This window comes from Hippoglossus stenolepis, chromosome 24 (genome assembly GCF_022539355.2).
Source record: "Hippoglossus stenolepis isolate QCI-W04-F060 chromosome 24, HSTE1.2, whole genome shotgun sequence".
Classification (NCBI taxonomy): Eukaryota; Metazoa; Chordata; class Actinopteri; order Pleuronectiformes; family Pleuronectidae; genus Hippoglossus; species Hippoglossus stenolepis.
In genome coordinates this window covers 9,121,222-9,145,251 of record NC_061506.1, presented here as the reverse complement: position 1 = coordinate 9,145,251, position 24,030 = coordinate 9,121,222, and the positions used below count along the sequence as shown (strand labels likewise).

The following is a 24,030-nucleotide window of genomic DNA, read 5'->3' as shown; positions in this document are numbered from 1 at the left end:
GAAAAAAAAGTTGATTCGGCATTTATGAACGTTTTTATTAATGAAGTACAGCTTTCATCAGAACTAATTAAAAACCAATTCCAACTAAACGAGTGATGTGTAATTGAGCTCCCGCAGCTTGCCCTGAGGCCATGTATTGTGTTCATCCTGCCTTGAGCAGACAGGACAAGGGCCACGGACAAAGAGTATGACAAGAAAAGGGGAATCATTTTTTCCTTAGCATCACGGGGAGGTTCTGTGTGGCCTGTGGGAGACCCGGACCCCGGTTTTATGAAAAGCAGCCGGTGCCATGTTCCAAGCTCCATGCCAGAGCTGCCACAACACAGCGGCTGCTTAAGGGTGATGGAGAGAATGCGGCAATCCATTGGCTGCAGGCTTAGTAAATTTCAGTCGGTGTAGTCCAATGGCAAACTAGAGAGAGAGAGAGAGAGAGAGAGAGAGAGAGAGCGAAAGAGAGAGAGACCTGGTTTCTCTATCACTAATCTCGTCCTCGCAATACACTCCCTGTATGAGAGCAATTAGATGCAGCACCGTTTCCAGTGCCTCTGCAATGACTCATTGAAATATCTTCCGTGTTGATAAAGCTGCATCTCTATTCTGCCCCAGCACACACACACACACACAGACACTCATAGACGCACACACACTATCACACACACGCGCGCGTAAAGGACGTATAGTTGGGCTGCCTCCAGTGCATCGGGACTGCGCGTCTTACTTTGGATTTGCCGAGCAGCAGGCTGGACGTGGACTTTATTCTGTTTTTTTTTTTTGCCCTATGTGGTGCGCATTTCGCCTGAAGTCGGGACTTACATAAAAAGACGCGGACGGCGGAGACACAGGCTGAGGTGAGTGCGCCGATGTCGAGCCCTCCAGCTTTTCCTCCAGCGAGGGAAAAGCAGACTAAAAAACAAGCGGCCGAATTTGTGTGCGTCTCCAGGCGCTGACCCCCTCCTCCTCCTCCGCGTCCTCAGCTGACGGCTTGTCCGGACGCACTGGATGAATCCCCCAATGGCGCATGATCCACGGGGGGGATTCATCCACAGACGTTCATTGTTCAGCTCGGCTTAATAGTAATTCTTTTAGCAATCAGAACTTCTTCTGGAAAAATCTGAATCTCTATGGAGTTATCATGTCCCCCCCCCCCAAAAAAAAATAACCTGCTGCAGCTTTGGATCATCCTTGCGCACTTGGATGTGTCTAAATACGGATGAAGGAAGGGATGATAAAAAAGAAAGGGACCGCAGTGAGGGAGGCTGATAACGGGCGGCCACATCTCACATCATGCGTGTCATCATGTATGTAAATCAGTGTTTCTGTAACAATCCCCCCACTCGGCGCCGAAGCAACAGCTCCGTTCACTTTAAAAGCAACAGGGCGACAACGAGAGGCGCCTGTGATCCGACAGCACGAGGCGCCTTTTTCCCCCTCAAGATAGCGAAGCGTTTAAAAGCCATTTCACACCTGCGTCCCCCCCACCCCCACCCCACACCCCACAACTCTTGTGTGTCTGAGTTGCGGCGGAGATGAGGCATCTTCCTGCAGCTCCCCGCGCGCATCCCAATCCAGGCAGCCACAAGATGGTGGTGTGGATATCTGGATGTGGATTTTGAGGGGAAAGGGAAAGGGGGGGGGGCAGGAGGTGCGGGTGGTGTGTCGAGTGTGGTTTGTGCCTTGCATGGATTTTTGCAGCTATACGCCGCTGCTGTGATTTGAAGCTTGTGTTCACACCGGGTGGCAGCTGTGCGAGTCTGCTCCGGCGCAGGCTGCCGGTTTAACTTGAGGTGACCTTGTGTGTGTGTGTGTGTTGTCATTCTGACAGCGGCTCCTGGACAACAATCACAATGTCCGGAGTGGCCTTTTAGGTTTTAAACTTGGTCCCAAGGGGCCACAGAGACACAGACCGTACAATCGTTCTCAAGGAAAAAACAAGCTCTCTCAGTGTTGGTGCGTGGGTGCCTGGAATAGGTGTTGGTGTGACCTCTTAAGCTTTTTAATCCAGCTCGGGTCTTCATTGATATTGTACGAGGGGTAATAACTGATGATGCAATTAATCTCCAAGGAAATGGATTCCTAGAATGCTCTTAATATCTTCCCCCACTGCATGTAAGCTTTGACTCATTCTGGTGTAGAGCAAATGCGTCCATCTTTAGGAGAGGGGAATACTGGCCAGGCAGGTGTAAATTCACACCAGGGTGACTGTATGAGACACCATTTGGACATGATAGTCATTTTGAATTAGTTTGTGTTACACGGTGACTGAGAGAACAGGACGTGTCCAGCGTCTACGACATTTGTTTTGTGCAGTGCAGTCCCCCGTCCAATCAAACAGTCGTCCTCTTAAAATCACAGTTCCCCTTCTGGCTCGTGATTGCTCGGCAAGATTCCTGTTCTCTTTCGACAAGCTGCACACTTCATCCAGGATGAAAGTCATGTCGTTCAAAATTAAAGTCAAACATTTGCAACATGCACACAACATCGCATAATCCACTCTCCCTGCATGTTCCCAATATCATTACAGATTGCTGAAAACAATGTCGTGGGACAACTGCAGAAAATTGTTTTTTTTCTTTTTCTTTTTTCATTCCATGGATATTACTGCTGACCCCAGTCTTCCTTGTGGCCTTTTACCAATAAACAAATGGTGTCGAAATTCCAAACTGGGATTCAATCTGAAGAAGCTATTGCAGGTTTAATACATTGCAAGTAGTTTGGTCCATTACTGTGCGTAATTTCCAATGCAGGCCTCCCCTCGTACGATACAGCAGAGCAACACGTTCATCTGACAGTGACGACATGTGGGTGTCAAGCAGGCAGCTGTTTTCTGATCCGTCCCAATCATACACACATAAACTCATGACTGATACAGATGTGAGATGTCCTGTTGTATGCCAGTCTCTCTCTCTCTCTCTCTCTCTCTCTCACACACACACACACACACAATTCCAGGAGGCCTGTTTGCTGCAGTAACCGACAAAGACTTGCAGTAAAAAGAATCACACAGATCTGTTCCCTATATGTTTAATCTTTAATCACGCTGTATTTGGATCACAGGGGAGTGAGTGTTCAGCAGTCTCAGATGTGCTTTTGCTCTTTAAACAAATGTGTTAATATCATTCTTTACTAAATGTACTGCATATGCATGGGTTTAGTAGCTTGAGCTAGTTTGAGGCTGTGTTTGACTTGCTTGTAAATAGAAAATGGACTGCATTTATACAGCGCATATACTGTATATATACATATATATATAGCATTAGGGGGCTGTGGCTCCAGCAGATCCCAGGTACAACATCTGAAGCCTCTGTCCCAAAATGAGCAGTCCTAGGAATAGTAGAAGTTGAGAATGACATACAACCCCATGTCCCATGTGAGGGGTGTGAGGGAAATTTATACATATATATATATATATATGTATATCGGTTCTCTATTATTCATTCACCACAGTCACATAGCCATCAGGGGCAATTAGGGGTTCAGTGTCATGCTCAACAACACTTTAACATGTGGACTGGAGGAGCCGGCGATCGAACCATCGACCTTCCAATGATGGATGAGGCCTTTTACCACCTGAGCAACAGGTGCCTCATGTGTCTGTCAGTGAAAAGCACTGACTCTCAAGGAGCGTGGGCAGAATATATGAGAGGTGAATTTCGGGGGTGAAATAGCTAAACAGACTGAAATTACTTCTTAGGAAAAATTGCAGGAGTATAAAGGAACCTAACTTAAATCCAAATGTAAAAGAGTTATTGACACTAAGAGACTCTAAAGGATGTGTAAGTCAACTGAACTGCAGCAGGAATTAGCAGTAATACCCATTAGTTTACAAGCTAACAGGCTACTGTGGTACATGGAGTAATCCAGCTAGCCCCAGTAATGTACAGTAGTGTTTGGCAGTGTGTTAATGTGAGTAACTCAGTATGAAAGCCGGTTGCAGCAAACGAGTAGACTCACTGTGAGCTGTTTTGGTGCTGGTTTGAAGAAGTAAACAGCCTGTCTCCGGTCATCTCAGGTCATCTTGATTCAGTCTGTCACTGCCTTCACTGCTTAAAGCAAACTGAACTTCATCAAACGGTACTTGAGGGAGTTTATGGCACTGTCTACGATGCTTTATATTCCACCTCAGGCCAGTGAGCAGACAACACCTGACCAGATAACCAGCAGGGGAAACAAACATCCAGACCGCCTTTTGATAATTAACAGAGCCGGAATACATACAACATAATCATAATCATAATCACTTGGTTCCTTGCACAGCTTTGTTGTGGCTCTCTGATCAATGTCTGGTACGTCTTCGCCCAATTCACAAGAAGAAAGTAAAATCTGTGGTCAAGATTGTGATTAGGTAAACCAACTTGTCAAAGCTGGAACTGCTCGAGTCCCAACTCAGCTGTGCTCCCCGTCATGCACATTATGCACAAGTATTCTACCAGATTTTTTCTTGCAACGTAATCTAGCCTTTTGATTGTTAATTTTAGTACCTTGGTTTGGTTTTTCATGTTTTCGTTAACCTACGATCTTGAGCCTACTATCTGTTGATGATGATAATGGGAGCCATGTCTTTTCCAGCGTTCACGGCACATTTCTCTGGGGCTATATTTGATATTCTTTAAAATGATAAAGATGCAACTGTGAGTTAAGTGGTTAACATCCATTCATCCGTTATCTATACGGCTTGTCTTTTGAGGGTCCTGGGGGTAGTTGGAGCCAATCCCAACTGACACTGGCCAAAAGGCAGGGTACACCCTAGACAGGACGCCAGCGCACCACAGGGCCAACATAGAGAGACAAACAACCATTCACATTCACACCCACGTTCAATTTAGAGTCTCGGATTAACCAAACCCTAATCTGCATGTCTTTAGACTTGAAAGGAGGAAGCCAGAGTACCAGGAGCTGGTAACCGTCTTGCTTTGAGGCAACACTTCTAACCGCTGTATCGCCGTGCCACCGGCGTGGTAAACAAATAATCAATGTACTTTTTATGGTTTTATTGTGCATTATGACCATTATTGTGCATTTATTGTGCATTATGACCAGAAGTTGGTCAGAATGCAGCTCTTTTGGTTGTTCACTTTCTGCTGCCTTATTGGGAACATCATATGTGCGAGCGTTGAGACTAACGTCACAAATGGCTTGTTCTTAAGCTTACAAGGAAATACAATCCCGGCGGCGCCCCTGCTCCCCCTTACCTTTAGCAACTTCCTGAAAGTAAGCAAGAGGTTAGGCAGGAGAAAATCACGTCCAGCACCTTGACAGTCAGCACTGCCCCCCCTTTCGCACTTTAGAGAAACAACTTGAGTCCTCGAATTTGCAGATGACACAATGGTCATCTCCCACATCTGAGACGGTGATGACCCTGCATGCAGATGGCCCTTTGGGGCCCTCCTGGGGCTCAGCACACTCAACAATTGTGGAGATGACAGTGAACTTCAAGAGAAACGCTGCCCGCATGCCGGGCTCAGGAAGTTCAACCTGCCTCAGGAGATGCTGATCCAGTACTACACTGCAATCATTGACTCTGTTCTCTGAACATCCATCACTGCCTGGTTTGGATTTGACAGTAAACAAGACAAATACAGACTACGAAGGACAGTCAGGATGCTGTATACAGATATGTATACATGCACATGCAAAACAACCTGTATGTCAGTAAATTACACTACATTACACACACACACAACCTATAGGATATGTGGTATCGCTAATGGATGGATGGATTGATGGATTATTAGGTTTTTATGTGCATTAGGCCTTACTTCGCTGCTTTTTCCACGGAAAACTTCATTTACTTTAAACATTGGTTCATTGTTCACGGCCGTCAGCAGATGAGATGGACAGGGTGACGCGTGGAGGAGTGAACATGTGGAATATATAACTATTGTTAAGTATTTTGTACACACTAGAATCTATGCGATGAAAAATAACATGCTTTGGACCTATAGTCTATATGAGTCTATTTGGGTTTAAATATTACTTGTCTGGAGGATTATGTAGGTGTATGATGGCATTCGGTTGCTAACATGTGTATTGTTCATCACCTTTCCCTCTGATACACCAAGCCTCAGGAAATACTTCTGCTTAAGATTTGAATATTTCCCTGAAAGCTTCATCCTTCAGCTCCATCACAGACATTGTTATTGGTACCATATATGTGCTGACAAAAAAAAAAATCATAGATACTTGCGTTGATGTGTTGGTGTCCATTTTGAAGTCCACTTAGTGGACTAAACACTCCTACATCAATATATTCCTTTGATTGTATGTTAATTGCCACCAGATTTGCTGTAATGATGTGTGGGTCAAATACATCCGTCTCTTTTGATTGCTAGGACAAAAATAACCTCCTGAGCAGAAAACGAGCCGCACGAATGTGTTAATGAGGAAACGAAAGGGCATCTCAGTCTCATTGAAATGTTAGCGACATTAAAAACATAGAAATGGCTGCCGAAACTGATTTGTCATTGCCGAGAACAAGAAGGAGACGGGATGAAAGTGTAAGCATGCGGGCTGGTTTTTATTTGTGGGACACATCATTGGCCAGTAAAGGACATTTCACAAAGGAGAGGCGTTGCACCACTTGCAAGGTGGCTTAGCAATTAAAACTGTGGAATCCAGAACTGGCCACCTGGGACTCCTGTGTGTGTGTGGAGTTCTCCTGATCCGCTGGTGTTCGGTTGTTTTTTCGCTGAATGTTTCTTCCACAGTCCAAAAATATGCAGTTTGATGGAAACTCCAAATTGCCTGCACTGTCTAATCGTGTCTTCTACACTGTGTGACTTGGAATTGGCTACAGACCCTGTGGCAGCTTTGTGAAGGATATGCAGGTACAGATAACGGGTTGATATGTGAATGTAAAGGCTGGGTTATGCTTGAGGTGAACTGGTTCACACAAAGTGTCGTCTGACCTTATCCGAAGGCAAAAGTTTCTTCTTGTACCGAATGATCATACTCAAAGGGAGGGTGCTCAGATGGTGACAGCCCCTCAAGTACTTTGAGCTCAGAAGCAGAGAACTCTCTTTCTTTTGCATTCCGTTGTTGTTCAGACTCTCATGCTTTATGCATGTGACCCAGGCTGTGCCCAGTTAGTGTGAGCACACTTTATGTTCTGCCAATATGAAAAGATAGGTTCAAGAAATCTCACCTCCATCACAGTCCGAATGATTCTTCACAATGTTTTATGTCATTAAAAGAACACATACATTTGTAAAAATGCAAAAACCTATGCACAAACACAACTGTAAATGCTATAATAAATATATTATTTATACGTAGCTAATTATGAACTGCAATGGTTCAAAGTGTTTGTGACATTTTCCCGTTGAGAGGACAGGGTGCCTCTGACAGGATCATTTCATAATGATTGAAATGCAAATGACAGTGAGCGCCTTCATTGGTATTCATGACGCTTATCTCCTACAATCATTAAGGGTGGGAACAATGTTCGCAATCTCCTGTGTGCGTCTGCCAAGGAGAGCCACGGAGCACGCTCCATATTCAGCCCGAGCCGTCTGAAGGACAGTTTATCATAAAAAACGCTGCATTAGAATAAATACTGTACACCGTGTCAGTTTATCACGGAAACATTTACAAGCACATAACCTCAGTGAACAATATGCGACAATTTTAGCTGCACAAAGCATCACTGCATCCACCTCTTTTACTGTTTGACTGTTTCTGTGCTGCCAGGTGGCTGCATTCTTCATATCACAGTGCATTTTATCTCTATATAAACCCACTTGTAGACAAACAGCCAACGATGAAGAGCCTATCGTTGTATTTAAAGACAATTGCTCTAGATCTAAAGTATATGTAATTACATTTTCAATTAGCCAGCTGTCTTCTATGAATACTATGCTATAGTCATATATCTATAACATACTGTACATTAAGCTGCTTAATGAGTCAACAGACGCATTTCATTCTTTTGCTATTAATATGAGCGGAAAGCATTTTGAGCTTTGCAGTGTCCTTATTAATATGCAAATGTGTTGAATGTAATCAGTGAAGAAAGAAGAGGCTTTGGGGTAAATATTAAGATTTATTATTTTCTGTTCTTGGGCTTGTGTGTTCACCTTTAACAATCCCAAATGGAGACAGTGGTATTTTCAATTTACTGTAGTTTCACAAAACTGAAAAAGACAAAGAAAGCCTAAGCAATGTTATTCTAGTACCTGGGTTTTTTCAGATTTTACTGTTGTTGTTTGAAGTGTTGTTGCAGTTTTTCTGACTGTCTAGTGATGTCAAGAAAACACCCAGACCCAGTCTGTTAAGGTTTTGAGACTTTCCGATATTGTGTTATCTTGTGGCACATTGATTAATTAATACTTATTAGTTGGATCGATCCACTATAGGTGTAAGACTGAGTACGTGAACCGAGGACCCAAAGGCACAACCCTGAAACAATGCCACTATTCCACCATATACGCTGATCTTATATAGTAACATACATTCTAATGATATTGCCTGCCCAAGTATCTATATACCGGAGCATGAATGCAGAGTTCCATTCATCATTGTTTTTAAAAATGTTTTTAAAGTATTTGATTGGCTATTGCAACTAAATACTGTTTCTAGAGTATCAACAGTAATGTTCATGACAGCAAAGTCGGCATTAACCTCATACTATGTCATTGAAAACTAATCAGAAATGTTACATAGACTTGAGTCAGTATCAGTCCTTCCTCCTGTCCACTGTCATTCGTTTTAGTTTCAACCAGAGCACTGTAGTTGTGTAAAATATGTTGACAGGAAAAAGGAGAAAAAGGGACGAAGAATATTGTTTTATCTACGCGTCTACAGGGCGGCTGTGGCTCAGGATTTAGAGCAAGTCATCCAACGACCAGAAGGTTGGCGTTTCAATCCCCGTCTCCCCCATTCTGCGCGCCGAAGTGTCCTTGGAAAAAAATACTCAACCCAAAATTGACCCTGACGGCTCTGCAGGCCGTGTATGACTGATGTGTGATAGAGAAAGTATGCACTGAGCCGCCCTTGGCCAGGCTTCATATCAAGACATGGCCTTTAACACTTATAAGACAGAGGGAATTCAAACTAAAGGGCCTCATTAAAGGTCTGCGCTGTAGTTGTGTTAACAAAGGCTCTTGCTACTATTTGAGGATATAATAAAGTAGCCGGCTTTATTAGTAGTTTGTTAGTTTTGCTTCGGGAAAACACATCCCCAAAATGTTACTCGTAGTAGGAGGCTGGATCAAAATGGACAAGTGCCCCAAGACCCTCAGGGGACCTAAGGGCTCCATGTCCAGTTAGTTTGTCATAATGTATATTATAATTTGTCGCTATATAAATAAACTTGAATTGAATGAAGTAATTAATTTCAGATGTGTTTAAGTACTTTCTAAAACGTAAAATAATGTTTTTTAGGCAAAGACCTTTGTTATTTTATTATATACAGTACTTCATGTGATTACATGGTGCATCTTACTACATCAATTTGTGCTCACCAAGTAACCACAAACTAACTTACCCTATGAACCATGACCTTTATTTCAAAATAATTGTATCAGTTTCCACTCTTATGTAGATGATTCAGAAAAGTAAGCTACTTCCTCTTCACTCTAATAATGCTATTATGCCAAAATGCTTTATTTTCCCAACATACAGTAAAATATCATAGCAGAATTTGGGATTTGTCTTTGTACCATTAACACAAATAAGATCTATTTGTGCAAAATGGAAAAAAATCTCTTTCAGAGAGGGGGTTCATTTTGGGGACTTGTGACCAAATCATTGTCCAGTCGAGCACTCTCAACTCTCTCACTAACCTAAGGACTGATCTAAATGACTTTTAAATGTCAACAGTGTCTGTGTGTTCCTGGAAAAAAAAAAAAAAAGATCAGCAGTGATATTGACTGTAACGTCACAGTCAGTTTAATCAATACACGAACAACTCTGTCTCAGAGGTACTGACACTTTGTGGAGCCGCTCCATTAACAGTGTATCAGACCGAGACTCGGTGGACTCGCACCTTGTTTGCTTGAGTTCAAACAAGCCTGCGGTCTTTATGTCACATTAACACGTGACAGTATTTACTGTGGAACGTCCCCTGGGCTCTGTCACATAGTCTATAGAGACACTGCCAGCACATGATCATGTCACAGATTCTGTCTGCTTACATCCTCAGTAGATTTTTAGTTTTCAAACATAATTTTCTTTGTCAAATTACGTTGGAAAGGAATTACCTGGGGATTTGAAGATATGACACCAGTCTGCATTTAGCAAGTATTTTTATGAATCCCCCTACATCAACATTAGTATATTTAGCATGGTGAAGTTTATCCTGATGTCACATACCTTTTAGTCACGGATTGCGTTAGATAATGGAGGGTAAAATGCAGAAAATGACTCTCCTTTATAACACGTGGGATTTGTGCACATTAACACGACCACATTTTAAACAGGTGTGGAGAACCTGCACTGTCAGCTGCATGTTCTCCTCGCGTCTGCGTGGGCTATTTCTCCCACTTCCTTCCACAGTCCCAATGCCGGTTAGGTTGATTGATGACTAAATTGCCCGTAGGTGTGAATGTGACTGTGGATGTTTGACTGTCAGCTCGGGTTGGTTCCAGCCTCCCCTGACAGCTCTGAAAGGGCATAGCTAATTAAAGAGATGGCTTTAATGTTGTGGCTGATCGGTGCAAATTTCACAATAAGCCTTTTGCGTAACTGTAGCTAAGTCCCAGCAAGCTCAAATAAACACACAATTTTTAGATACAAGGTGATTTCAATAGAGCCGTGTGACATATAAGCTGTTTCGCGATTCCGGGGCTGCAGCCTGTGGAGGACGCATTTGAAGACTGATTGCATCACGGTAAAGATATTAGTCTGAATGAGTTCTAGCTTCCCAAACAAATCCTACCAGCTTTGGTGACAACATGTTTTAGATGCTTGAGTGGAATGCTTTAAGTCAACCGAAGAGACAACAGTCCCCATTGCCAAAAAAACCAATAGGCATTCTCGTTGTGTCCAACTGCAGCTCTTTTGACAAGCTGGTGACGCAGATCAAGGGAATTCGTTTCGGTTCGGCCTTTGCCGTCCACACGGCCCAAGGGGACCTAAATTGGGACACAGCTAGTGTTAGCCCTATCCCATTAAATCACTTTGCAGCTTATAGTAGTGAGATATTGTACTTCTATCACTACTGTTGCAAACCATCTGTGAGGTGTGGAGCATTTAGACTGAGAAGCTTGATTATGCCCCCTACACTTGTATATGGAGATATATATATTTGCAAAGTGAAAATAAAGATTAAACCAAGTCCAGCAACTATCGTCATAAGTATAGATTTGAATATGCTGGCATTGCCAACACTGAAACTCTGTTGGGTCACAGTGAAAGCTGAGCCATCTGTAGCTGATCCCTGAGGTGACCGACCACATGGCATCATGATGTCACCCATGTGTTCTGGCCCATAATCACACTTTGCTCTTTTTTTTTGGTCAAAATGCAAAAAATCTCCTCGCGAAAATGTATCTTCGATTTATTCTTAACCGTTCCAGCTTGCAGTGTATTCTGGGTATTCTCCCTTCACGCTGGAGGCATGCAGCTGGCTGCTCTACCACTTGCAGTTCGGCAGAAAAAAGTTTCAGGGATATTTTCTGTAGGAAATACAGACGTGAGTGCAGCAGTATCAGGGATTTAAAAAAAAAGTTCAAATATTTTTTTTCTTCTTGAGAAATGCCCTTTCTTCTCACTGGCAGCTCCGCAACATTGTTAGCGAAGCACAAATTATGAGACTTTTTTGCCTCAGTTTTTGCCAGTTGTCAGCAGGTGTCATTGATCGTTACCATGGAAACATCTCTGCTGGTTCTGAAACAAGCTCGAGTATAGGATGGCAAATCTTTTATATACATATATATATATATGTGTGTGTGGGTGTGTGTGTGTGTGTGTATCTACAATATATTACAATACATGCAATACAATATAAAATCTTAATAATTCATTATTTTCATTGCTTTTTCCCTCCACAGGAGGAAATAGTGCTGAGTTAATAATTGGGTCTGCTTTCAGAGCTGGATAAATACACAGTTGGTATTAGGTACAGCACGACAGTTAATGTACCGTGCACATGTTCATTGTGATGAAGCGTAATCCAGTGCAGCAGTGTGTGCACCTGATGTGTTTATACTAGTTTTTGGACAGCGATGGAGTTCTATGGCACAAAGAAATATGACAGACTTTGATAGACACAGAATCCTTGGTAGGAGAAGACAGTCATTGTTGCTCTGTGTTTGCACTGGGACTTTACAAATGCCCTGTCGGGTACAGACGCTTCTTCTCAACGAATACAAAAAAAGTTAAGATTACCTTCATTTTCCATCTAAAAATGTGGTTTGGTCTAAAGCAGAAAAAAAGCATTTTGAAACCTTTAATGTTTTCAACCATGTTTGATAACTTAATTTGTGCCGTATTAAGTGGAAAGGTGTGACACTGCAGAACTGTCTCTGAGGCGTTTCTCAGGTGCTTGTGTGTGTTTATGTTCATCCCAACAATTTGCCCTTCACTGTCATATTACGTAATAATCCTCCGCATTTATTGCCACTTGGATTTCTATGTAAAGCATTTCAACGTCTGTTGTTTTTGAAAGTGCTCGATCAATTTAACTGTAACTCATTCCCTAACCTGACCCATACTTAAACATTATAAACATCTCATGGGAGGCTGGGAAATAATGTAAACTTGGCTTTTGTATAAGCATTCTAACTGGATGTAAAACATGGACACACATGTAGAAAATTAGACAGACGTACAGACAAAGGCCAGTTTGATTGTATTACTTTTGAGCTGCATCTTTAAAGACATCAAGTCTTATATCTACAGGAAGAAAAATTCCACAGTGTCGGGGGCCATTACTTCAAATGCATTACCTGTCATCTCACACTGATTGCTGTATTGTAAGAACACCTTTATCTTGTTATTTGTCTTTCTTGCAGCACAATTGCTTCTAGCCATGAACTGCACGTCCTTTTATTATATTTTGCCATTTCTCGCAGATGCAGTGAAGGAAAATGTGCCGATTTTGGGGAGGAATTGACTTGTGACTCTGAGCCTAAAGACAGCCGATCAAAATGTCTAACATGTCCGGAATTCAGCAACTGATCAGTCCTCAGACACAGCTGAAAAGTCATGTGACTCAGAAAACACGTCACACGTGGGCTCACATCGCACGGCGTATTCGACTTGGCTCAGTGACATGCTGGTAATGTGAGGTAGAAGCAGGTCAAAGATGGATAAAGCTGCAAATTAATCCTGAAATGAAATAGAGGCTATTGTAAAGAATGGAGAACGGATGTGATGTGGGTCACTCTCTCTGGATTCGGTCAGCGGCCTTACTGGAGATGACTTGCTGAGGGGAGACGAGGAGTTCTGTAGTCAAATCAAGATGTTGTGTGGCTAGAAATACAAAGCCCCGATTAAAAATGGCACCAATATTTGTGAGAGTAGATTTGTCATCTGGTCAAATAAACGCAATACACTGAGAAACCTTAGAAGTGATGTTGTCTGGAACTATAAAGACCCAAGTCTTGTTAGCCAGTACATGTTCAAACCTGACTCCGACCCAAAACATGAAAGTTGACAGTGCAGACGTCCGCAGCAACAGAGATTACTGCAGGCTGCTGTACCTGCTTATTGTGTGACATAACAGTGGATGTTAATAGCTGTACATGTGGGAAACGAGATAAAACGGCAACAGAAGTAGAAAAGGTGCTGTCAGAACATACAAATGTTTATGTTAAAATATGTATTTTGTTTGTCGCCAAATGATTGTATAGTAAACCTATATGCTGGAGTACATTAAATATATACATTACCACTGCAATAAAGTTTTGGGAAACAAGCTGGTACTGGAGCAGGTAAAGGAATTGGGACAAAAGTAGAAACAAATATTGGAGCCTGTGGTGTTTAGAACAGTCTGATTCATGGGCTTTTGTCTCACTGGGAAACTTTGACCTCATTATTTGACTACACTAATAATACATATGTGACAGAAAATAAGGAAAAGCCAAGCAGGTCCCCTTCACTGTTATATCATAATGTTATATTATTATGCAATGTAGCAAAGTGACAAAGTACTTCAGTCCTTGCACCCACCTTGTCACACCCTTGCTCCAACATACTAAGACACAATAAATAGCTTTTCCAGGGTGATATCAAACTCAGCCGGCTCTGGAACGCTGCCACACCGATGCATGACACTGAATTTTCAGCAGGCAGTTTCTTGTCTCTGGTGTGGTCCCAGGCAGGCAGTCCCAGGCAGACACAAGACAAATCCTCACTGCTAGTCAGGAACAGCTTGAATCCTTTTCTGTTTTTCGGTTCCGCTAATCCTTGTTTGAAAACTGTTTAGTTTAAATGTCTTGCCTGCAAAGATTGGCATGTACTTTGGCTCTTTAAGCAGAATTCCAGTAATTTATTCATGCAGCTTTTTCATTTATATTTGATATCAGAAAGGAGTCAGTGCCGGTCATTGTAAGATTTAATTATTGATTTGGCCCGAATTTAAGTGGCACACAGTATTTACTTTTTTATTTATTCATGTGAGTAAGGGGGACAGTTAATCGACATTTTTCAACTCAGGTGTGAGATTTTTTTTCCCCCCACACAAACCACTTAAAATGTGAAAAAAAAAAAAGAGATATGTATTATATTAAGGCTTGGGGGCAGTGGAATGAGGTGAGAGCTCCATCAGGAAATTGAATAATGGGGCTGCATGCCATCTGGTTCTGATACAACTGTCCATGAGACACCCCCGAGCCCACAAAGCAGATTTCTAATTGAAACGGGGCTTTCCAAAAGTGCCTCACAGAGGAGCCTGGGACTTATCTGTCCTCAAATTATTTCAACCAATCTCATGACTTCGACAGGCCGCCACTAGCTTTGCAATTAGTTTTTACAGGTTAATTTTGACATAATTCACCGTTGCTTCAGCTGTAGCATAGACTGCCAGCACAAGGTAGCTTTCCAAAAATCCTTAGAGTTCTGAGCCATGCAAGCAACAGCAGATTTGCTAATCATGCCTGCCTAATTTACAGAAATTAACAATCTCGAAACAATATAACGACAATATAACATTTCAAGGCTTCTCCAACGTGACAATGTGGGTGGATAGGGAAGTCTTAGTGCTGTCACTTACAAACTAAATAAAGCAGCTTAATTTATTTGCACAAATGTATTTTAATATATCCAACATTGGCTAATCATAAACTCCTTGGATTAACATTGGATTCACAAGAGGGCTGCAATTGATCAGAGTCACGGTGCATTTTTACCTGTGCCAAGAAGGTTACGTTTCCCCCTGACAGTTTGTCGGTCAGCTCTCAGCGGGATTATGCAAAGGTTACTGAACCAAGCATGTTCTCAGCATGATTATGCAAAGGTTACTGAACCAAATTTCCATGAACCGGGGTGGAAGTATGGGACATTAGCCAAAAAGAAGCCATCACATTTTGGTGTAGATCTGGTCAAAGGGTCGGAGCCAGGAATATTATATCTTTTAACATGGACGGTAATTGTTGATTTGTCCAGATTTTGTCTTTTAAATTTAAAAAACAAATCTCAGCAGAGGGCTCTGGTAGAAAATAAAGGAAATCAGCAGAGTAGTGTATCTGTCCTCTAGAGACCATACATGTCTCCAGTGTGCTGAGGGTTTCACGGCAGCTCATCACCAAAGTCTTTTATTTATCCTCTGGCGACCAAAGATTTCATGGCAGTTTCATGGCAATTTATCCAATGTTTTGGAGGCATTCAATAATTGTCACCTCTTGGTGGTGTTAGATGAAATGTAATGCCGTCCCTTGTATTAATTAATGTGTCCTCAAGGCACCACGGATTTGCAAATGAAAAATATTGGCAATCCATTCTATGTGTCAAAAATATTTAAGTCTTAATCTAAGTGGTTGACCAACACTATTGAGCATTGATGAACAAACACGTTCAATTACTGTCGTACACCTACTATATGGATAAGTGGATTACAGTAATTACTCATAATGGTATATTCAATCAACTGTTTGCTTTCTTTTTGTTCTCTCAGGAGTTCCCATCAAGCTGGAGCCCAGGTAACCCGAGACCGGCCCCAGGCTCTCTCTCGTTTCGGGGACAAGGGAGTCATACAGCAGCAGTCGGTCTCCATGCAGACTCTCAGGATGGGGAGCTTTAAGAAAGCCGCTTTGTTTGGCGGGGGCTCCCTCTCTCAGTTCAAAGTCTGAAGAGGAGCAGCGTCTCCGGTGGAGTGGCAGGGGGCCGCGCCCAGGACCCGAGGTTGACCTCAACCACAACCTGCCAGGCTCAAGCTCAGCACAACAGGAGCATGTCAGTACCCAGAGGACATTCATGGGTGCACTGCTCCACAGCCAAGGCCAACCTTCTGCTGTGGTTAGGGCTGATGTCCGTCTGTGTGGCCACTGTTCAGGCCCAGCAGCACCCAGTGGTCACCACCAATTATGGGAAATTGCGGGGAGTGAAGGTTACATTACCCAATGAAATCCTGGGACCAGTGGAGCAGTACTTGGGGATCCCATATGCGTTGGCACCGACAGGCGAGCGGAGGTTTCAGCCGCCAGAGTCACCCATGTCCTGGCCGGGCATCAGGAATGCTACTCAGTTTGCTCCAGTTTGTCCTCAGTTCTTAGAGGACCGCTTTTTGCTCAATGACATGCTCCCTGTGTGGTTCACAGCCAACTTGGATACACTGGTAACCTACGTGCAGGAGCAGAGTGAGGACTGCCTTTACCTGAATATCTACGTCCCCACGGAGGACGGTAGGTCGACCGACTCTGTCTTCTCCCCGTCATGTCCCTTCTATGTTGTTGTTGTTCTGCACTTGCTTGTGCAGGTCGACCATGAACTTGAGGCAGTATATTACAGAATGGTACACACAATTATTTGTTGGCTAAGATTCCAGCACCACTTGACAAAGCTGTGATTTTTGTTACGATACCCACTGGTGCGGAATCATGGTGTGTTAATGTTATCGCCATTGTTTGAAGTGATAACTAATAACTACATAATAACTACAATTTAAATAGCTCATCACTCTTAATTAAATAACTGTAATAATTGTTTTCATTCATTCATCATTTTTCATACTTTCTACTCTGCTGTTTTTTGCAAATTGTGGTTCATTTGCCCTCAGTGATACACGCTTTTTTTTCCCTATAAATGTTTCGAATGAAAAGATTGCCAGGAAAAGGATGGACCTTTTTTTTTATCGACAGCACAAACAAGCATTAATTAACCAGAAGTGCTTTTAATTTTCCTTCTGCGCACGCAGAGAAGTCCTCTTCCACCCTGCCTACTCAGCTGTCAGTCTAACATGCACGTCTACACAACAAAGAGGGAAGGAACACTGACAACGTTTCCCCCAAAGAGCTTTTGTTCCTCCTTTTTACGAACAAAACAACGCATTACCAATACATTTTAAAACCACTTTGACATGATTGAGCTCCTTTCAGCTGTGATTTTTGTCCGAATCTTTTGGTCAAAGGTACTTTATTCTAAAAACTACGTACTTAACATATGGGACATACTTTTTTTTACAAAAAATTCAACCTGTTCCCTTGTAATTACCTTCCTCAAAGATCTGTTGGTTTTGCCAGTGAACAACGGTTCAGCCGAATTGAGAGGAAATGCAGGGCCTCTTGTCAAAGTGCCGAGAGCTCCGACAGTCCAAATGCTGCTTTGTATTAAGATTTGAGTGCTAGTTATCTATAAGTGATGTATAATCAAACAAAAAGTAGCGAACAGTGTGAGGTTTCGGCAAGGCTCATCTATAATGGCTTATGTTCTCCACTCTCTTGTGTGAGCCAGCACTCGTGACTCGGAGTTGGTGTGGCACTTGGAACAGACGAGCACTGCACCCATTCCACTCGGCCCTACAGCGGTTCTCAGTGTTTGTCCTTTTAAAAAAAGCCCTGTGTGTTGAACATAACCTGGAGTGTTTGAGGGTCAGGGGGAGCAGGCTGTTTTAGGAAGCAGCGGGACAGTGTGGAAGGATGGCTGAGACCCTTGACAGCCCCGTGCTAAATTTAGTTTGAGCTCTCTGGGTACATGGTAGATTAAAAAGTGCAGGAGAGGGATAATCTCACAATCCTTCATCGGTGCACAGTCGGGGGGGGGGCTTTTCTCAAATGATTCAGTATCTCGAAAAAAAAGAAAAGAAAAGAAAGACAAAACAACAAAAAAACATTGTTCTCCACTGGCAACAATAAATCCCGTGCTTAAAAATCCTGTACGTATAACACAATTTGTTTTTGTGGCCCTTTTTACATGCCTTTCCCTCTGACAATGGCCAATAGTGGTGTAAGCTAGTAATATCATTTTCCCATGGGCCTGGGTTATTCCCTTTTTGCTGTCCATGCCAAGCTGTGCTGACACACATTTCCATTACAGCCTCACAGCAGACAGCGGCCGTGCCTGCTGTGCTGGCGTGCTGCTCCGGTCCTGCAGGGACAACCAAGGCCAGCGCGTCATGCTCTCCCTTGTCTTGTGCAGCTGTGTGGCTGGAGACAGTTGTTTACCCCTCCGTAACTTTGCAGCCCAGATGAAGGTCCGTGGATACGAGTGCGCTGTCATATTTAAGCCCTATGTAACTGTTGACTGCTCCTTTTCAGCTGTATGGCAGATCTTTACTGCATGAGCTATTATTCAATAAACACATGGCTCTTGTTTTGGTCGGTGATCTTAAGGGCAGAGGTCACACACCGTGTTAAGCCTTATGAGACACAACGTGATTTGTGATTATAAGCTGAACAAATCAAATTTGGGATGAGCGTTTGATTGATCTCCGCACCTCAAGCAGGCTGTGAGAGCAATTATTTCCTCCGTTACCCCCTCCTATGGTTTCCAAAATGCTCTTCAGGCGATGAGCTGTGGTATGACATGCTCAGGCACAACCATCAATCACACTGGGGATGTAACTTTTAACATCAGGAATATCATTTTATTCCTCATCTTCACAATTAGATGAAATGACACTGGTCTTACCGGAGTTGAGGGAGGGAGAGGCAGCCCCCGTTTCCCGGTGTTCACGGTGCAACCGCACCAAAGCCTTTTGCTTAGTGCCGTCTAAAACTAGCAAGATGCAAGAGCTGCGGCAGTCACCTACTTAGCAAGGGGCGGGCGCTCTCTCGCTCCCACAGCCGGCGCGTATGAATAATCAACCACATCAAAAATAAACACAGGTTCCTTCACAACAATTCATGTGAATAAATAAACAGTACTGAAATATTAATAGCTAATTACTCAGGTGTTTGCCTCCATCGCATGCCATCAATGTAAACAACTTTACCTTGCAGTGTGCGCTTGCATCGGTGTGCACATGGAATGTCTCAGCATGACTACCAACCCTGCCAGAAAATAATTATAATAATAATCTGTAAATCAGGGAGATGTATAATATTGTATGAGCTTGTAGGGTTGGGTGACGTGGCGAACCATAAATTATACTTTTGCTTTCACCTTGAAATAAGTCATATTAGAAAAGGGTTAAACTATATCTTAGAGTCATTATCAGATGTAGTTTGGTCACTTTAACCAATTTCATCCACTGATGGAAAACCCTTGATTTCCAGTGGATACAGTGGCTTTGTTTACCTTTAATGAGAGAAGCAGGAAGTGGCTTTATTTCTAATTCCCCCTCTTTCCTGAACGCAAACACACAACACGCGGAGGTTAACGGCATTTAAACAAATGATCAATAGACATGACTCCGCTGCACTGTTGTTGGTGCTGTGGAAATGCACATTTTAGCACGAGCTTCTCTGAGTGCTTCGCTCCGCGTTCAAGTGGACGGTTGTAATTGCGGGTGAGGTGGAGGATGCAAGTGCTTACACTCCATGGTGTTATTTGTGCTTCACTGAATTGCAGTACTTTGGTGATGATAAGCTTAACTGTGGTATTCCTTGTATTTGCTACTTCAGATCGTCAGCCGAGCAGAAACATCAGTCTCTTTGTGATGAGCATCAGAGGCAAACATTTCACATTGTTGTTTTTTTTGCCAACATTTTGAAGAACACTTCTTTCTTCCGTTTGCCTTTTATTACATACCAATTGGGGATGGTGCATAAACATACATTTTTGCAGCGACAATTTAGAAAATTAATGCTGAAACTGAAGATTTTCAAATACATATGATATATATGTCATATTATATACATATATAATTGTTAATGTACTGTATATTATCAATAACATACTTTTTTGTCATTGAAAAAGCTTGATTGGTTGTGGTGGTTCTGGCCTGTATGATGATCTGCAGTGAATGGGCTTTCTCGTGTGTGTGTGTGTGTGTGTGTGTGTGTGTGTGTGTGTGTGTGTGTGTGTGTGTGTGTGTGTGTGTGTGTGTGTGTGTGTTCGTTCATCTGTCTAACTCTGCTCCCTGTTTGAACACTCACATTTATTTACATATTAATTGAAGGTGCTGGAAGTCAGATCCTTCTAGCCCACGTTAAGCCCCAGTCAAAGGGAAATGACAGGGGTGTGAGAGAGAATAATAACTTTGAATAAATTCTGACGTTGTGAATATTTAACTCACATGAGTTGAATGTCCACTACGACTGCCTCCTCTGTGGGCCGCGTAAACCACGATGGCCGAACCGAAAGGTCTAAAGAGGGAGTCCGTGATCGCCGTTACCGGCTCGTCCTGCCCTTATGATGTTGCCTAGCAACAGAGCGGAAGGTGGACATGACAAGAAAGTTTTAATGTCCCTTGGTATTTTTTTAAACATGTGGTTCAAAAACATTTAGTTTCCGGTTCGTGACCTCTACTTTTCCTGTTTACTACAGCTATATAAGTCTATACCTCAGCCCTTGTGGCTCCAAGTTGTTGGTGGAAATGCGCCTTTATGAAATTGTTTTACACAATATATAGGTTTGCTACAAATTTGCTTGATAATAATATGAAAACACTTGATTCATTTGTAATAAAAAAAAAAAAGGACTGTTAATTTTGTGACCACTTCTAATGTATGTGTGAAACCGACTCACATATGTTCATTAGAAAATTGTTGTTGGTGTCACATGAAACACAATTCCACCTCTATTATCAGAGCAGGTATTGAAACACAATACACTACATACTGTAAGTCCAGACAGCCCTGTGTCAATAAGCTATTTTTAATGGATATTTAATGGGTTTTGTTTAAAGCAATGGGAGTCTGTTTGGAGGTAAGATGAACCTGCAGGAAAACCACAGCACAGAGGCTTGAGTGCACATTAAAACCACCCAAAGTGGAGTTACTAGGTTTCTACCTGGAAAAAAAATGCACGCTCAATGCTCCCGGTATGATGAATGGACCAAAGAGGAACCTGTCGGTGCAGATAATGTACTGAATTCCATTTTTCGATCACAATATTTCCTGTTATGAGTCTTTTATCCGTTCGTACTGACTCTTTTGTTTTGCAAAAAAGAATATGTCCCTACAGTCTGAGCTCACTGGGAGTGACATGTCCGTCCCAGTTAGAGCTCCCCTCACTGCCCATCATCTTTATAGCCTCCATGTTGGCCTTTTCAGAAAGCTGGTTTAATGTCAAAATATCCAGCCAGCCGAGGATCAGGGACAGATTTATAGTTTTACTGCACCTCGAGTGGGTTGACAGATTAAGCAATTCCTATTCTTTGTCATCTGATTTGAGTCGAAAGGGGAAATCCACTATGGCCGGCTCCAGGGACACTGAAATGACTGTATTATCATAGCCTTTGAGATTTGCTGCTCAATTCAGAGGCCAGCCAGACATGGCCGTGCCGCTGAAATGCTCAAGGGCTCGTATCATTTGTGGGTATAAAGAAAGTGTGATAGTAAAAAGAGAGGCTAGTTGTAATTCCTACCAATTAGCCTCTGCGTTTAAACGGGTGTCATTTTTTTCCAAAGTTAATTCTTAAAAAGCAATATCTAATTATGATTTTTTAATTCCACTAATGCCTATCTGTGTTGAGAAAGTGAAGTGCAGAGTTTAAAGCAATTTGACATGCATAGTTTCAATATGAACACGTTGAATGTTAGGCAGTGTGTCTTAAAGGGATAGTTCATGTATTTAAAAAAAAAACATTGACCATACAAATCACCATTGCAGATTAACCAGGTAGGATGAATGTTAAGTTTTCTAACCTCACCTTTTTGAGGGGGACTCACTAATGCCAAGCAATAATTCAGACTTTAGGTGCACCGAGCAAAACAGGCAGGTTTAGATAAGGTTCTGCGTTTGTGCGTTTTTAAAATCACATAACTCGTGGTTCCGGTTGAAGCCTTTAAATGTACGACACAGTGCACTGATAAGCCACAGAACTGAAAACACTTGCATTTTGATTTGGTTGCGACTGATCGGTGTATCTGTATGAGTGTGTGTGTGTGTGTGTGGTGTTGAGGCCGTGAGGCTGGCTTTATCAGTTTGACTGGGGAGGTGGCATGCTGCTGTTGAGTGAATTAATCAGAGTGAAGATGTTTCCTCGGGGGGGCTTTCTCCGAGAGGGAGACAATAGCACGGGCGGCCCTCGTCTTCATTTTTTTAATTGTCGACATCTCCTGGATTAGTTCTGTTTTACTGCTCCACACTTGCCTCAAATGTAAGACCCAGCGTGGTGTTACAGCGACCTGTTTCTTCCATATTCCCTTCCACAGGCACTACCAGCAGCTTAATGTTTCGGCTCCAGCTCTGATTTATTCCGAGCTCGCGAACCGAAAAAGACATTTTCAGCTTTTTGTGCAGTGTCGGAGAGAGCTGTTCCTTAAATTAAAATAGCCGTTGCTCCACTTTATAGGGCAAAGATGGAATGAGGTAAACCGAGGAAAACTGAGAAAGGAAATAGCTCTAACACTGCATTTTTTCTAGGCACTGCTGTTTAGTTTATTCACCTGCATCTCCATGCCAAACACATCAAGTGGTTAGGTAATTGTGTTGGGTGTATAGTCAGCACTTCCACTTTATTGGTGAACCTTATCATCCAAAATTGTGCTTGACTCACAGTCTCCCTGATGTGTAATAAGAAATAAAGTCAACTAACATCAACTTCCTATTTTCCACTTTGTGTAATTAAGGTTTTAGAAAATTGTATATAAATATTAAAGATAGAAAGCATCATTTGATGGGATAATTACATTAAATAATTGCAATAATTAATAACAAGATGATGTTTATTTTACTGATATAAAAAAAAAACGACGTCAATTTAACCATCACTGAAAATCTTATTCTCTTAATACATATATGAGCATGTATTTTGTTTACTTTATTAAATTATTGATTTGTTTTAATTTAGGCATTTATAATATTCCATACTGGAGTTTTTGCTGTGGTGAAAATGTAAAAAAAAACAGTAGAGTTTCTCCAGCATTACGTTTTTAGACCAGTTTTGATTGTTCTCACATGGATCATGTAAAGAAAGCAGTTTTTTTATGATATGCCTCTAACTGACCTGGGGCCAGGTACTTTGGCACATGCAGGAGCATTGGTTGGTTTAATCATTCAACCTTGGAGGCAACAGGCACAGAGGGGCCAGGCAGCAGTAGGTGCAGGTGCTTGGTGACATTTTGTTTACCCTGGGGCCCCATAATACACAACATTATACAGTCAACATGTTGTGTCCTTGTTCAGTTGCCAGATTTTCTATTCACATACAACACACAACCAACACGGCCATTAGTTATACCCTCCACTACTGAAAGACACTGTCCGATATAAACACACTTCAGCTTCACCGTTCTGTTTTTTTGCACAACGTTTATCAAATAAGAGCAATTTATGGAGGACATAAGTGCATTATAATATGAAAGATGAGGATGTTGTACCACACCATGCACTTAACTAATCAGTTTATTGCTGTGCAGAGTTCCATAATTTCATAGATGCTAGTCCTGACATCTGGCGCGAAACTAATGTTTCTGCCTGGAAGCAATACAGCACCCAAAGTACGTAACCAAAAAAAACGGAAACTACAGAAAAATCGAAAAACTCAAGGGAAATCCACTTTTACAGTTTCTCTCTAAATCAGGTCCTTTGAGTGCAGCTGCTCTTACA

General features: G+C 42.3%; 1 protein-coding gene across 1 annotated transcript in view; it reads left to right on the top strand.

Annotated features, from left to right (window-relative positions):
• The first annotated feature begins 457 nt into the window (after positions 1 to 457).
• The window catches only part of nlgn4xa (neuroligin 4 X-linked a), an 82,844-nt gene continuing 59,271 nt past the window's right edge, over positions 458 to 24,030 (top strand). The window contains exons 1-2 of the mRNA XM_035149740.2: positions 458 to 848; positions 16,052 to 16,778. Of these exons, the coding sequence (XP_035005631.2) occupies positions 16,328 to 16,778 (451 nt within the window). The 5' untranslated portion in view covers positions 458 to 848; positions 16,052 to 16,327. The remainder of the gene's footprint in view (positions 849 to 16,051; positions 16,779 to 24,030) is intronic.